This window comes from Procambarus clarkii, chromosome 84, assembly GCF_040958095.1.
Source record: "Procambarus clarkii isolate CNS0578487 chromosome 84, FALCON_Pclarkii_2.0, whole genome shotgun sequence".
NCBI lineage: Eukaryota > Metazoa > Arthropoda > Malacostraca > Decapoda > Cambaridae > Procambarus > Procambarus clarkii.
In genome coordinates this window covers 18384957-18400312 of record NC_091233.1, presented here as the reverse complement: position 1 = coordinate 18400312, position 15356 = coordinate 18384957, and the positions used below count along the sequence as shown (strand labels likewise).

General features: G+C 40.0%; 1 protein-coding gene across 1 annotated transcript in view; it reads right to left on the bottom strand.

Moving 5' to 3' along the window:
• LOC138358598 (uncharacterized) overlaps positions 1-14916 on the bottom strand; it is a 16617-nt gene extending 1701 nt beyond the window's left edge. The window contains exons 1-3 of the mRNA XM_069316666.1: positions 14769-14916; positions 13573-13932; positions 11971-12242 (exon numbers count right to left, since the gene is read on the bottom strand). Of these exons, the coding sequence (XP_069172767.1) occupies positions 11971-12242; positions 13573-13932; positions 14769-14916 (780 nt within the window). The remainder of the gene's footprint in view (positions 1-11970; positions 12243-13572; positions 13933-14768) is intronic.
• Between the last annotated feature and the right edge of the window lie 440 nt (positions 14917-15356).

Below are 15356 nucleotides of genomic sequence, written 5' to 3'. Positions count from 1 at the left end.
TCTCACACTTACATAAGTACACATATCCAAGCACATACACCTGGCGGAACCAAAGAGCCAGAGCTCAACCCCCGCAAACACAACTAGGTGAGTACAACTAGGTGAGTACACTTGTTAATACACCCATACATAACCACAAGTACCCATACCCCATACACACGCACCCATACCATACACATACACACACACACACACACACACACACACACACACACACACACACACACACACACACACACACAGGAGACCAAAGGGACAGTACACAATGAAGGGGAACAGCCTACCTGTAACGATTCGAGAAAGAGACCTGGGAGTGGATGTGACACCTAATCTAACTCCTGAGGCACATATAAATAGGATAACGACAGCAGCGTACTCTACACTGGCGAAAATTAGAACTTCATTCAGAAACCTAAATGAGGAAGCTTTTAGGGCGCTTTACACTGCCTACGTGAGACCCGTCTTAGAGTATGCCGCGCCATCATGGAGCCCCCACCTGAAGAAACACATAAAGAAACTGGAGAAGGTTCAGAGGTTTGCGACGAGGCTTGTCCCAGAGCTACGAGGGATGGGATATGAAGAGCGGCTGAAGGAACTGAACCTTACGACACTAGAGAAAAGAAGGGAGAGAGGAGATATGATAGGGACATATAAAATACTCAGGGGAATTGACAAAGTGGAAATAGATGAAATGTTCACACGTAATAATAACAGAACGAGGGGACATGGGTGGAAACTGGAAACTCAGATGAGTCACAGAGATGTTAGGAAGTTTTCTTTTAGCGTGAGAGTAGTAGAAAAATGGAATGCACTTGGGGAACAGGTTGTGGAAGCAAATACTATTCATACTTTTAAAACTAGGTATGATAGGGAAATGGGACAGGAGTCATTGCTGTAAACAACCGATAGCTAGAAAGGCGGGATCCAAGAGTCAATGCTCGATCCTGCAAGCACATATAGGTGAGTATATAGGTGTGTACACACACACACTCACACAGTGTCAGAGTGGTTGACAAATGGAATGCATTAGGAAGTGATGTGGTGGAGGCTGACTCCATACACAGTTTCAAATGTAGATATGATAGAGCCCAATAGGCTCAGGAACCTGTACACTAGTTGATTGACGGTTGAGAGGCGGGACCAAAGAGCCAGAGCTCAACCACCCCCGCAAGCACAACTAGGTGAGTACACACACACGCACACACACACACAATCCACAGGAACCTATTTCTGAGGCAAATAAATAGAGAAGACTGTCCACAAACACAGGCAAAGAAACTGACCAAGGGAAGCAAGACAAACAAATAAATTCGTGCGTGAACACTGCTACGCAAGAGCAACTAAAAACAAAAACCATTCAAACAAATACTTTTGTGAACCAGCACATTATTTGTTTCACGCCGGCGCTCGAATCGACTTTTTAGGAAATGGAATTTTGAGTTTTTTTTGTCTTAAAGTATTTTTTTTTTGTTGCAGAGTTAGAAATCTTCTTTAGCGTTACTTACAATTACGTATAATTTTAAATTCAATGATATGTATAATGTATGTTTATTTGCAACAGATAAAACGTAGATATATTCTTCATGGATTTGTTCGTAATTCTGTCTTCGTAACACACACAAAAATTATATATATATATATATATATATATATATATATATATATATATATATATATATATATATATATATATATATATATATATATATATATATATAATCTATCACGATCTCCATCACTTTGCATGGTATACATAGGCTTTTATCTCAGGAACTCCTACCTATCACCCTTATTGTATAATGGGACCATGTTATCTCACTTCCAACTATCTGTTTGGGGTTCCCTGATTCAAGTAATTTATTATATACAATGAGAGGAACATGCACAGTACTTCTGCTCCCTCTCTTAGTATCCATGGTGATACTTTGTCTGGTTCTACATATTTAGTCCTTGGCACTTGACCTCATCTCTGGTGTGTGTGTGTGTGTGTATGTGTGTGTGTGTATGTATATACTATCTGTGCCTGCAAAATCAAGCTATTAGCTCTTGGACCCCGCCTTTCTAGCCAATCTATTTTTTCTGTATTATATCTACTACATATTTTTATCTCCAACACACGCATGCACGCACACACACACACACACACACACACACACACACACACACACACACACACACACACACACACACACATCCCTGGTTGCAGCCCGTAACAGCTGTCTAACTTCCAGGTACCAATTTACTGCTAGGTGAACCGGCACATCAGGGTGAAAGAAACTGTCCATTTCTTTCCTAGTGTGTGTGTACTCACCTAGTTGTGCTTGCTGGGGTTGAGCTCTGGCTCTTTGGTCCCGCCTCTCAACCGTCAATCAACAGATGAACTCTGTGTGTGTGTGAGTCCCATAATTGTTACAGCAGGGACTGAGCTTCAGCTCTTTGATCCCGCCTCTCGCCAACACGTGCCTGTTCTTGGCCCAGGGGAGCGGACACACAATTAATGCAGGAAATAAGAGCATTGGGAGGCTGGAGCTGTCAGGCCGGCCGTGATGACAATTGCCTGCACCAGCTCAAGTCTCCATCAACAAGCACCAACCCTGGCTGCTTGCTGCGCGCCTCTCTGGTGTAACATGCAAATATATTCGGTTCCTGGTGTTGGGTGTTAATAACAGGAAGCTTGGAGAGTCTGCTATTGCGACGTGTAGTGTGGAAGTGCGTGTGGGAGGTTTCTCAAGCTCAGTAATCGAGCTTGAAGTTGCAAGGTGCTATATAATGGGACACATGTGTGATACCGTTCTAATGGTCAACTACTCGTTTTGCTATTATGTATCGCCATTTAGGTTTTGAGCTAAATGTTTTATGTGTTTAAAAATCGGTGAGGGAAGGAATGCTATTGCCAGCATTAATATGACGTTTGTTGTTCGTGTCGGTGGTATATTAAACGTCTTAGACGCTCTGTAGTCAAAACAAGACCTGTTGCCCAAAAGCTTAAGCACGACCTTCCGTCCAGAAACACAAACTTTGTGAGACACAAGTGACGGAGAAGACGTTTAACTGAACTACAGTTCGTTTTGGACCTTCAAGCTATCCTATATATCACAAGAGTCGTATGTACTCGTGTGTGTGTATATATATATATATATATATATATATATATATATATATATATATATATATATATATATTATATATATATATATAAACATATATATAAACAGTAACGATAACTGTCTTCGATTTCAACAAATTTTGAAGAGTCAAATAGATAAACAGAACATCTTTTTCTGTTTAAAAAACACATGTATATATTTGTTATACAAAAAACACAACAATACAGGCAGACAAGTTCAGCAGACAAGTTGGGTAGACTTCAAAAAAAGAACAATTTCAGCAGTATTTTCACAACTAAAAGAAAGAATTTTGGAAAATTAATGTTTGCCAGACCTCGAGAGCGAACGAGACGAAGGGAAGCAAACATTTGTCATTCTTGTTCCACTGAATAATTCACACAAAAAAACAGAATTGTGAGGAAGCAGAATGAAGCTTATTTTCTCTCAAAGCGGTTTAAACCCTTTTTGTTTTTTATTTGAATGTTTCGTCACGACATTTTTACCTTGACCGCGTGTGTGTGTGTGTGTGTGTGTGTGTGTTTTTGTGTATTTATGTTTCTATGTTCATGTGTATGTGTTCGTGTGTAAATATTCGTGTGTAAATATTCGTGTGTATTCGTACGTGTGTTCCTGTGTATATTCGTTTGTGTGTGTGTGTGTGTTTCTATTTTCATGTCCATGTGTTCGTGTGTAAGTATTCGTGTGTATGTTCGTACATGTGTTTCTGTGAGTGTGTTCGTGTGTGTGTGTGTGTGTATGCGTGCGCATTGTGTATGTATATACAAGCCAAAAATACTGTAGCCACGTCTTATTCGAGCTGTGACAACGTCTGTTAGTCTGCTGATGTTGTTACTGGCCCCATACACATGTTTTACTTGTTCAATACACATGTTTTACTTGTTCAATACACATGTTTTACATGCTCCATACACATGTTTTAACTGGCCTATACACAAATTTTTTGCAACACATTTCATTGTAATGACCAATGGACCTGCTAGTTCCAGTTTCCACTGTTCTGCTGTCTTTAAGTTCATTTTGAAAGTTCTCGTTTAACGACAATTTTAAGGGTCTTATTTGATAACTTAAGACTGCGTTTAACATCTTTATTTACTGCAGTCTTAGCAAGGGCTTCAACTTTATTATGTTCCTGCAGGCCAATGAGAAAGACTCCACAATAATTTGATATTTACCTCTTTAATACGTATGCTCATATATCAATATCTGACTTCGGAGATAAACACGTTATAATTTGATTGTAAGCAACTTATTGCTAGTAGTGAGAAAAGGGAGACTGAAATAATTAAGCTGTCAGTGTCGTCAATAATTTTGAGTGCTACCAGTATTGCTACCAGATCAACTTTCAAGGTAGATACCCAGTTACTGACTCTATTGGACCTTTCAATTGGGCTTCCATCAGGCTGATGAACTGATGAAGAGCACTTCCTGCTCTCCCTGTATCTGTATAGAGTGATTTGTCAGTGTATACGGTCTGTGCGATGATGTTTTTAGTTTGTATATTGTGCGAACAAGCCTGAATGGTCCTCAGGACTATATGCGACTGAAGGACTCCAATATACTTTGTGTATTGGAGTTTGTATATTGAAGGACTTTGTATATTGTGTATGTGTTCTAGAGTGAACATTGGAGTCCTGGTCAGAGCCATATAGAAAAATTATACACAGGAGGCCTGGTTAGGACCCTGTAATACTTTTAGCGGTAATTTGGTACCTGGGAGTTAGACAGCTGCTACGGGCTACTTCTTGGGGGGGTGTATAACAAAAAGTAGGCCTAGTCGAGGACAGGGCCGCGGGGACGCTAACCCCCCGAAATCATCTCAGGATAACCTCAAGATAGTGCTAACAGGTATCATTTAAAAGCTTGAGACTTGAGCGGTGACCAGAAAGCTTGTGCTTTGGAGGTTTAGGATTGGCATAGGAAAAGGGGAGCATAATCACCCATTAACATAGCCTGCTGGGATACGACAAGGCATGAATCCCGTTCGTTATCCCGCTTAACCTCTTGAAGCTGGCCGCATCATGGCTACCGATTCTTCCAACTTGAGACGAAGACATTAATCTGAAGACGAGCTCGACAAGGTTCTCTGGACTTCCACATCAGTCGAGTCGCTGTTATACACACTGATGTGTGTTGGACACCAGCGGAAAACCTTGAATATTTTAACACAATCTAGTGTCCATTTCTCAAACACACATACACACACCTTTTCCCTCCTCTTGAAACACTAGACCCCCTTGCCTCCCTCCAAAGAAAAATATTTGAACCACGTAATAGTCTCGATTCTATTGAGTCAACAAATCTATTATTGGTCTGGCCTTCAAGGTTGTGGCCAAGAATTAACGTTACAAATCACGTATAAAACTAATTAAAAGGGGAGAGACGTGAGGGGTGACAGAGTAAGACTGACAGAGGGCTGAGGGTGACAGAGGGCTGGGGGTGACAGAGGGCTGGGGTGAAGCAAATGCCTTCAAGAAGGAAGAGGAATGCAGTACATTTGTTTATAAAACAGTGTTCACCTCTCACTGTTGACATGCTATCTTGTGGGCTGTGCTCTAGGATATCCTAAATACATACTGATACGTACTATTCAATCTGTTTATATACAAAATTAAATGTTTCTTGTATATATAACAAATGCCAAAGACAAATATATCTGAGATATTTGCAGCGATGAAGGAGGAACTTGTTCAAATTCACGTGTTTGGCTTCAGAGCTGAAGTTATGAGGTGTACGTCACTCCAAGTTTGTCTCACAAAGGATTATTTCCTCACAATTGTAGAGTGCCTCACCCCATGTTTGCCTCCAACCCATTCTCGCACTTTCTTACAGTCAATATTGACTTATTAAATACGTGCATAAGTGACATATTAAACATACTAGTTTACCTTGAAAAGCTTCATAGAAAACACCGACCTTACCTAACCTTCTTTAAGATAAGCATCTTACGGCTTCGTAATTATAATTATTACTTAACCTATACCTATAATAGGTATAGGTTATACCTATAATAGGTTAAGTAATAATTGTAATTACGAAGCAATAAGATGCTTATCTTAACATACTAAGAAGGTTAGGTAAGGTCGGTGTTTTCTATGAAGCTTTTCAAGGTAAACTAGTATGTTTAGTATGTCACATATGCACGTATTTAATAAGTCAATATCCACTATACGAAAGTGCGAGAACGGGTTGTTGCCTCACAGCTGTAGAGTGCTTCACCTCATGCTTCACTTCATAACACGATGAAACAGACAGATAAACCCCTGTGAGGGGGGGGGGGGAGGAGAAGAGATACAATACAGTAGTCTAATGTACAATTTTTTAGAGGGATTGTTGAGAAAATTCGACATTAACGACCTCCTCCGACTTTACGACCATCCACTTTATAGGTAGTAAGAATATTTTTGGTCAAGAAGTTATTGCTTAACTTCCATCGTGAATGATGTATTCTGCAAAGTCAGAAACAACCTCACAAGGGCCTTGTATTATTTTGAAATTATTGTCGACTTAAAATAATCTAACTTCACAGATCAAACAAGTCGCAAGTTCATACGGTAATTGGACCATCTTTTGAGCCTTAATGACAAAGTTTCATCTAAACTTATCAGGTCCAATTTTAAAGTCAATGCATTTTAATTCACTGTTAATTAAGAATCATTTCCAGTTTATGAATCAGTGATTTTCAGTTAAAATATTGTGTTGTCAGTTCTTTACTATACACCTTCCAAAGTGCTGACAAAGTGCTGACGCCTTGTAGGCCTATAATATATATTATAATATCAGGGGAAAGCGCCAAGCCATTGCGACTATATAGCACTGGGAAGGGGTCAGAATAAGGATCTGGGATGGGACGGGGGGGGGGGCTGAAGGAATGGTGCCCAACCACTTGGACAGTCGGGGATTGAACGCCGACCTGCATGAAGCAAGACCGTCGCTCTACCGTCCAGCCCAGGTGATTGGACTTGTAAGCCTGTAGGGAAGATGTATTTGCAATAAACTAACATTGTATTATACAACGTTGACATGTCCGCCACTAGTGTTGACAACGAAATATTGAACAGCATTCGTGTTCACTACCGGTTTTGGCGACACAATGCTGAACAATGCTCATGTTCAACAGTGTTGCCACCACAATGTTGAACAGTACACAAATCACAATAACGTGATGCATCACGGTATCACGACGAAGAGGGAGAACGGGCTATTGAAATAGCTCGAGTGCAGGGGGGAGTTGTGTAAAACCCTGGTTTGTGTCTCGGAGAGGCTGCAGGATCCAGTAAGTTCAGTAGAACTTCGGTTTCAACTCTCTTTTTTACCATGTCGTAGCTCAGTCGATTAAGGCAGCGTCTGGGGTGCTCCCGGACGCAGGTTCGAATCCTCGTCACGGCCCCTTGTGGATTTGTTCATTAGTGTTGAACAGTGTTTGTGATCAACATTATTGTATTGCCATCTTAATCCTGCATAACTCTCTTGTTCACCGTCAGCGTTGTTAACACTGTGTTGATCAGTGCTCGTGTTGAATGCCAGTTTTGAACACCAGCGATAGCAACACAGTGTTGAACAGTGTTCATTCTGAACACCGGTGTCGACAAAGCCGCTTGGTCCTATTAAAATCTCAGTCAACTGCCTCGTTTAGCACTACTTAACGTATAAAGAAGTGTCCGTATATTTCCTCCCAACATTTTAAGCCTCTTAGAAAAGTTTTAGGACCAGTTGACACTATTAAAGGTCGCCCGAGCTCTGAAGATGCTGAACCAGCAGTGTGTGTGTGTGTGTATATATATATATACACACACACACACACTGCTGTGTGTGTGTGTATATATATATACACACACACACACACACACTATATATATATATATATATATATATATATATATATATATATATATATATATATATATATATATATATATATAATATTTTTTTTTTTTTTTTTTTTTAATATATGGAAGGGAGTACCACCTCTAGCTGGAAGAAGGGGGACCCATAGCCTCGGAGGAAACCACGCATAACGCATTAGAGGGAATGTTTAGATCCCCTCCAATACAGTTTCTGTGTGCTTTTCTCCTACCACCCCCTTCCTTTTTTATTTTTTGTGCTTTATTATGCATTTGATGGTTACAAGATATACATGGGTTGATACAAAAATAATAATGCAAAAAGGTGCTTAAAGGTTATGGATCTCTTGAAAAACACAACAATGGGAAACATTGATGAATGTCACAGACGGGTTCGATCATTGTTGCAAGTCAAACACTTCTTCGAATTCCTCTGAAGTTGGACTAGTGCCCAAGAAGCAACAGGCATTTCCCCTCTGAATCGCAACACTGAGGCGCTGGAACAAGAAACTTTTTGCTCTCTGGTCTTTTGTAGCGCTGATCAATTTGTCCCCCAAATCTGGCCTTGCACAGTAGGCCGAGAAGTGCATTCTGGCTACTAGGTACGACATATATATATATATATATATATATATATATATATATATATATATATATATATATATATATATATATATTATATGTTTTGGTTAATGTGAAATTCAAGTCGTTGTCTCTTTTTTATAACATGTTATGAATATAGATCACCACATCAAATATTTTTATCCATTCTTAGTAATTTAAATTATTCGAGCAAAATCAAAGCGCACTAAAAATGGTTGATAAAGTTACTATTTAAATTTGTTTATGCAAGCGTTTGATACGCAATCAGATACTTTTCATGAATTACCTTTGACAAGCTGCCGGCTTCCTGTCCTCGTCGAGGCCACTAGCATTATTGACTCTCAGGTAAATTCTGGTGAATGAATCGGTAAACAACTTCCAGGCATATAACTAAAACTATTTTTATTTTATAATTTCTATATGAACCACGAGTCTTTGGAGACACGATCATTTGGTTTTTCTTACAGGTAGGAGGGTTACCCTCTTAATCTTCCTCCCTGTAATAGAAATACACTAGGATCATCCTACAGGTAATAGAAATACACTAGATCATCCTACAGGTAAGAGAAATACACTAGGATCATCCTACAGGTAATAGAAATACACTAGGATCATCCTACAGGTAATAGAAATACACTAGGATCATCCTACAGGTAATAGAAATACACTAGATCATCCTACAGGTAATAGAAATACACTAGATCATCCTACAGGTAATAGAAATACACTAGGATCATCCTACAGGTAAGAGAAATACACTAGGATCATCCTACAGGTAATAGAAATACACTAGATCATCCTACAGGTAAGAGAAATACACTAGGATCATCCTACAGGTAATATAAATACACTAGGATCATCCTACAGGTAAGAGAAATACACTAGGATCATCCTACAGGTAATAGAAATACACTAGGATCATCCTACAGGTAATAGAAATACACTAGATCATCCTACAGGTAATAGAAATACACTAGGATCATCCTACAGGTAATAGAAATACACTAGGATCATCCTACAGGTAATAGAAATACACTAGATCATCCTACAGGTAAGAGAAATACACTAGGATCATCCTACAGGTAATAGAAATACACTAGGATCATCCTACAGGTAATAGAAATACACTACTATCATCCTACAGGTAATAGAAATACACTAATATCATCCTACAAGTAATAGAAATACACTAGGATCATCCTACAGGTAATAGAAATACACTAGGATCATCCTACAGGTAATAGAAATACACTAGGATCATCCTACAGGTAATAGAAATACACTAGGATCATCCTACAGGTAAGAGAAATACACTTGGATCATCCTACAAGTAATAGAAATACACTACTATCATCCTACAGGTAATAGAAATACACTAGGATCATCCTACAGGTAATATAAATACACTAGGATCATCCTACAGGTAATAGAAATACACTAGGATCATCCTACAGGTAATAGAAATACACTAGATCATCCTACAGGTAAGAGAAATACACTAGGATCATCCTACAGGTAAGAGAAATACACTAGGATCATCCTACAGGTAATATAAATACACTAGGATCATCCTACAGGTAAGAGAAATACACTAGGATCATCCTACAGGTAATAGAAATACACTAGGATCATCCTACAAGTAATAGAAATACACTAGGATCATCCTACAGGTAATAGAAATACACTACTATCATCCTACAGGTAATAGAAATACACTCCTGTTGAATACTCTCCTCGAGTTGAATCCAAACATATTTGAGTACATTGGTCTCTTGTGTCGACCAATAAACAACAATAACTTGTGTATGAAGTCATAGTTTTAGCTCATTATTATTATTGACTTATCGTATCTTGACGATATAATATTTTTCTTAATATCTTATGTTACATAACCCATTTCATTGGACAGTTTTCTTGCACTCTATTAATTAAAAGTGAAGCCGAAACTGGCGGCCGGGTGCTTGGTCAGATGTAAAAGTTGACTAAAACTGATGTGTGGACAAAAAAAACAACTTGCAACAAACATTTTCCGTCTGCAACATTGCAAAGACATGGAAAATGCAGGCAACACGCCAAGCTGATGGCGGACAGACTCCGAAAACTAAGTTAAAGAACTCGCTCTGTTTACAAAAAAAATAAATTTACGACTGACGTGATAAAAACAAAAAATCGAGAATATGTCGGCACAAATTTTTTAAATATGAAGATGTACAAAGCGATGCATTTCATCCAGTTTGGGGGAAGATTACAGAAAAGTCAAGTCACATTTTGACGATGTAGTGGTGCAGTTGACTAGAGCGCATCTGGGAGCCCTCTGTGCATAAGTTCGAGCCCCCTTCATGGCTCCTGTGGATTTGTTTTTTGATATATCATAATGAGATTTTCTCTGTACTCACCTAGTTGTGCTTGCGGGGGTTAAGCTCTGGCTCTTTGATCTCGCCTCTCAACCGTCAATCAACAGGTGTACAGGTTCCTGAGCCCATTGGGCTCTATCATATCTACACTTGAAACTGTGTATGGAGTCAGCCTCCACCACATTGCTTCCTAATGCATTCCATTTATCAACCACTCTGACACTAAAAAAGTTCTTTCTAATATCTCTGTGGCTCATTTGGGCACTCAGTTTCCACCTGTGTCCCCTAGTGCGTGTGTCCCTTGTGTTAAATAGCCTGTCTTTATCAACCCTGTCGATTCCCTTGAGAATCTTGAATGTGGTGATCATGTCCTGTGTATGACACTCATTGTTGTTAGCATCAAACACGAATCATGAGACTAGGAAGCTCTGAGACGACAAGGACACCTTGGAGTCACCAATAAGATGTAAATGGGAGTCTTCACAGTTAGCCAGCACAGTTATCAGTAGTCGTGAACGGTGAACGGACTCCTCCCTCCCCCCTCACAACGTTGTCGCAGATTGTGAATAGTGAGGACTGGGTGATACTCATCTAATGATGAGTGAACCTTTTCCTTACAGAGATAACAACTACTAAGTTATAACCACGAGAGGAAATGTCTTGGGGAAGATGATGTCTAAGGACTGAATGGGGGACTGTAGGTGATTGGACGGTATAATTCTTGGGCGTGAGTTTAAGCTGTTTGATTGGGATTGTGGGGAGGATTGGGTGCATAATAGGTCAGCAGGTGGATGAAGTTAGTGGCAGCCAGTGGGGTAGGTGGATAAGTTAGGTGTTGGGGGAATGACATATGGTAACTTAGGTACAAAGATAAGCTAGTTAGGCTATAAATTACAGAGTATTTAGTAGTTAGGTGTGTTGTCAATGATATAAAAACATGGAAAGTGGATTAAGTGGAGTGTCTAGTGGCAAACAATCAGAGAGAGACGGCTGGAAATGCGTCGTAGAATTGACAAAAGTTCTTTATCAAATAAGCTAAAAAACAAAGTCTTCTGAGTCTTCCTCTTGGACTCCAGAAGATGTCCTTGATGACTGGTTCCTGAGCCTTCCTCTTGGACTCATGAAGATGTCCGTGATGATTGGTTCCTGAGCCTTCCTCTTGGACTCCAGAAGATGTCCGTGATGACTGGTTCCTGAGTCTTCCTCTTGGATTCCAGAAGATGTCCGTGATGACTGGTTCCTGAGTCTTCCTCTTGGACTCCAGATGTCCGTGATGACTGGTTCCTGAGTCTTCCTCTTGGACTCCAAAAGATGTCCTTGAAGACAAATGATACCATGTTTAACAGTCAACATTATTTCTTTCTCCACATTCTTAAAAATTCTATCGCAGTACAAACTGCTTCTCAATTTCCTGCTGGTCGACTGCTCTACATCACCAAAAAATAAAATCATATTGATTCCTGATGCCTCCCAGAGGGAGATCTCTTATCACAGTATCCATGTTGGAGTCTGGAAGCTTAATTATGACTGATGTTGAGTAATTATACCCTTACCTTTTTTTCCAAAAAATTTACCGTGATATTAAACAGTTGGTTTTCCCGATATCTTCCTGCATGTTTGGAGATGAGTTGCAAAGTATTGGGAGCACCGCGCAGCATCTTTGCTAACTTCTTAATCCCGTCTTTGCCTTAGGGGAATGTTGTTGCTTGCCTGCTACTTATATTAATGAGTTTTTAACTATTCTGGAATTTCCTGGTTGGCTCGTTACAGGAAGAGGATGTTATTGCCTCTCAGCAAGTCGTTTCACATCCCAGAACATTCCTCTCAACTTGAATTTGTTGTGAGACATTTCTATTTAAAATTTTAATTTTGCTGGACTATTTTTTTATGTTTTTTATGATGTAAGGTTCAAGGCTGAGGTAAAAAAAAAATTTTCTAATTTTATTTCGTTATTAAGACATTCAGTCTGATGTAGTTCACGTTATAAACTTTATATCTACATTAAGATGGTCTCAAGTAAACTCCAAGATTGAATAACTTTTATTTATCTTCAAATATATATCAGTGAATACTGGCGAACATGAATGACTTACAGCACAATAATATTTTGTAGATACTACTTTAATCAGAGTGGTATCTACTTTGTAATTAATAAGTAATTAATGAATGCTGTAAAGTGCATATAATTCCCATGAAAGATAAGTGCGAATGAATTACCTTGAGGTTACCTTGAGGTGCTTCCGGGGCTTAGCGTCCCCGCGGCCCGGTCGTCGACCAGGCCTCCTGGTTGCTGGACTGATCAACCAGGCTGTTAGACGCAACTGCTCGCAGCCTGACGATACTCTCGTATCTTGAATTACCTTCAAGAACTGCCTCAGAAGTCCAGCCATTAAAGGAATAGTCATTTTCCAGCACGTGACCCCAGCCTGGACTCATGGGTCCAGTGAGTCCTGGATTCACGGGTCCAGTGAGTCCTGGATTCACGGGTCCAGTGAGTCCTGGGTTCACGGGTCCAGTGAGTCCTGGATTCACGGGTCCAGTGAGTCCTGGATTCACGGGTCCAGTGACCTCTCTTGTTGTGAAATATTGACGGGGGAAGTGTCAACAAGACGGTGGGAGGGCCTCGGAGGGACTGGAATACTTCACTTGTGGCATGTTCGCCTTCCAGTTGACCCGTTCCAGAGACCGTGGAGGGCCTTGAATACTTCCTGAGTCTTCCTCTTAGACTCCAGAAGATGTCCTTGATGACTGGTTCCTGAGTCTTCCTCTTGTACTCCAGAAGATGTCCTTGATGACTGGTTCCCGAGTCTTCTTCTTGGACTCCAGATGTCTTTGATGACTGGTTCCTGAGTCTTCCTCTTGGACTCCAGATGATGTCTTGATGACTGGTTCCTGAGTCTTCCTCTTGGACTTCAGAAGATGTCCTTGTTGACTGGTTCCTGAGTCTTCCTCTTGGACTCCAGAAGATGTCCTTGACTTGTTCCTGAGTCTCGGTGACTTCGGAGTCTTCCAAGGACTTCCAGGTGGTGGAAGGGAAGGAGGAGGCCGTGAACGTCACGTGGAATACAAGTCCTCACCCTCATGCACCCTCTTGTCCTCCATTAATTATGTCTCAGGATCAAATCCCACTCATCTGCTGAAGATGCTGTCAGCTTCAGCACCTGTTGAAGCTGACTGGAGATGTCAGTCGTCTCCTACACCGCGCCTCTCTTTCCCCAAGTCCACAAACAATAAAAAGTCCCCAAAAATTCACACCAATAAAACTGGTAACAACATCTCAATCGTTTTATTGAAAACCTTTAAAATGGGGTCTGAATCAGGAGCGAGAATCAGTCACCACCTCGTTCTGAAGAACATGCCAAAAGCAAGAATGTTTTCGCATCTAACAGTGATATATAGAACGGAAAGAACAGATCAAAAAGAAGAAAGAAAGAAATACGAACATAAAAAAGTATCAGAGGCAAATATTACCCAAAATGTTCAAAGAAATTTTTTTTTATATGTAAAAGAAAAAGGCATTTCATTTCGAATTGCCGCCGCCAGATTACCAGTTAACATAACATACACATTATATATAATATATATATATATATATATATTATATATAAATGCGGAAAATCCACAGAGAGATGAACGTTTCGGCCAATCAGGACAATGGTCAGCCTCACAAACCTGGTTGACAAAGGCCCTGATTGGCCGAAACGTTCATCTCTCAATTTTCATTTCTCTGTGGATTTTCCGCTATACAAATGATCAGTGTTTCGTGATCGTCAAATTTAGAGTATAGTTGGGGGTTAAAGATGAGCTGCCACGGAAGGGACAATAGTAGAACACTCAATAACACTCCTTCTTCATCGACTTGTTCTCCACTCTCTTGTTCTCCACTGTCTTGTCCTTCACTCTCTTGTCCTCGACCCTCTTGTCCTCGACCCTCTTGTCCTCGACCCTCTTGTCCTCGACCCTCTTGTCCTCCACCCTCTTGTCGTACATTTTATTTCCTTCATTTACTCTAATTTCATATCAACTGGATTCCAACTATCCTAAAATTCGTCTTTTTCCGTTTGACAATTTTTACTCCCAACTTTACTTAGTGAATCTGAGGGTCCGGTGGCTCGACAGAATTCCGCTCCAGGAACTGAAATATATAGAATTTAGTGCTTTAAAGAAAAAGACTAGTTTTTAATGGAAGTTTTACTGTTTTCAAAGTGTTGGATTTGTTTTGATTTTTGTGTGTGTTTTGAAGTATGCAAATCTCGTAGGTCTTTGTTAGTGTTTGTATATAAAAATAGGTTCAGGCAAGGGTACAGGTACTGTTACATAATGAGGTTCTGTAATTCACATTTGCTCTCACTAATCACGCTCTCGAATCGTGTGAATCATGCACTCTAATGTTGTGAATCATGCACTCGAAATCCATCACTTTCCATCTC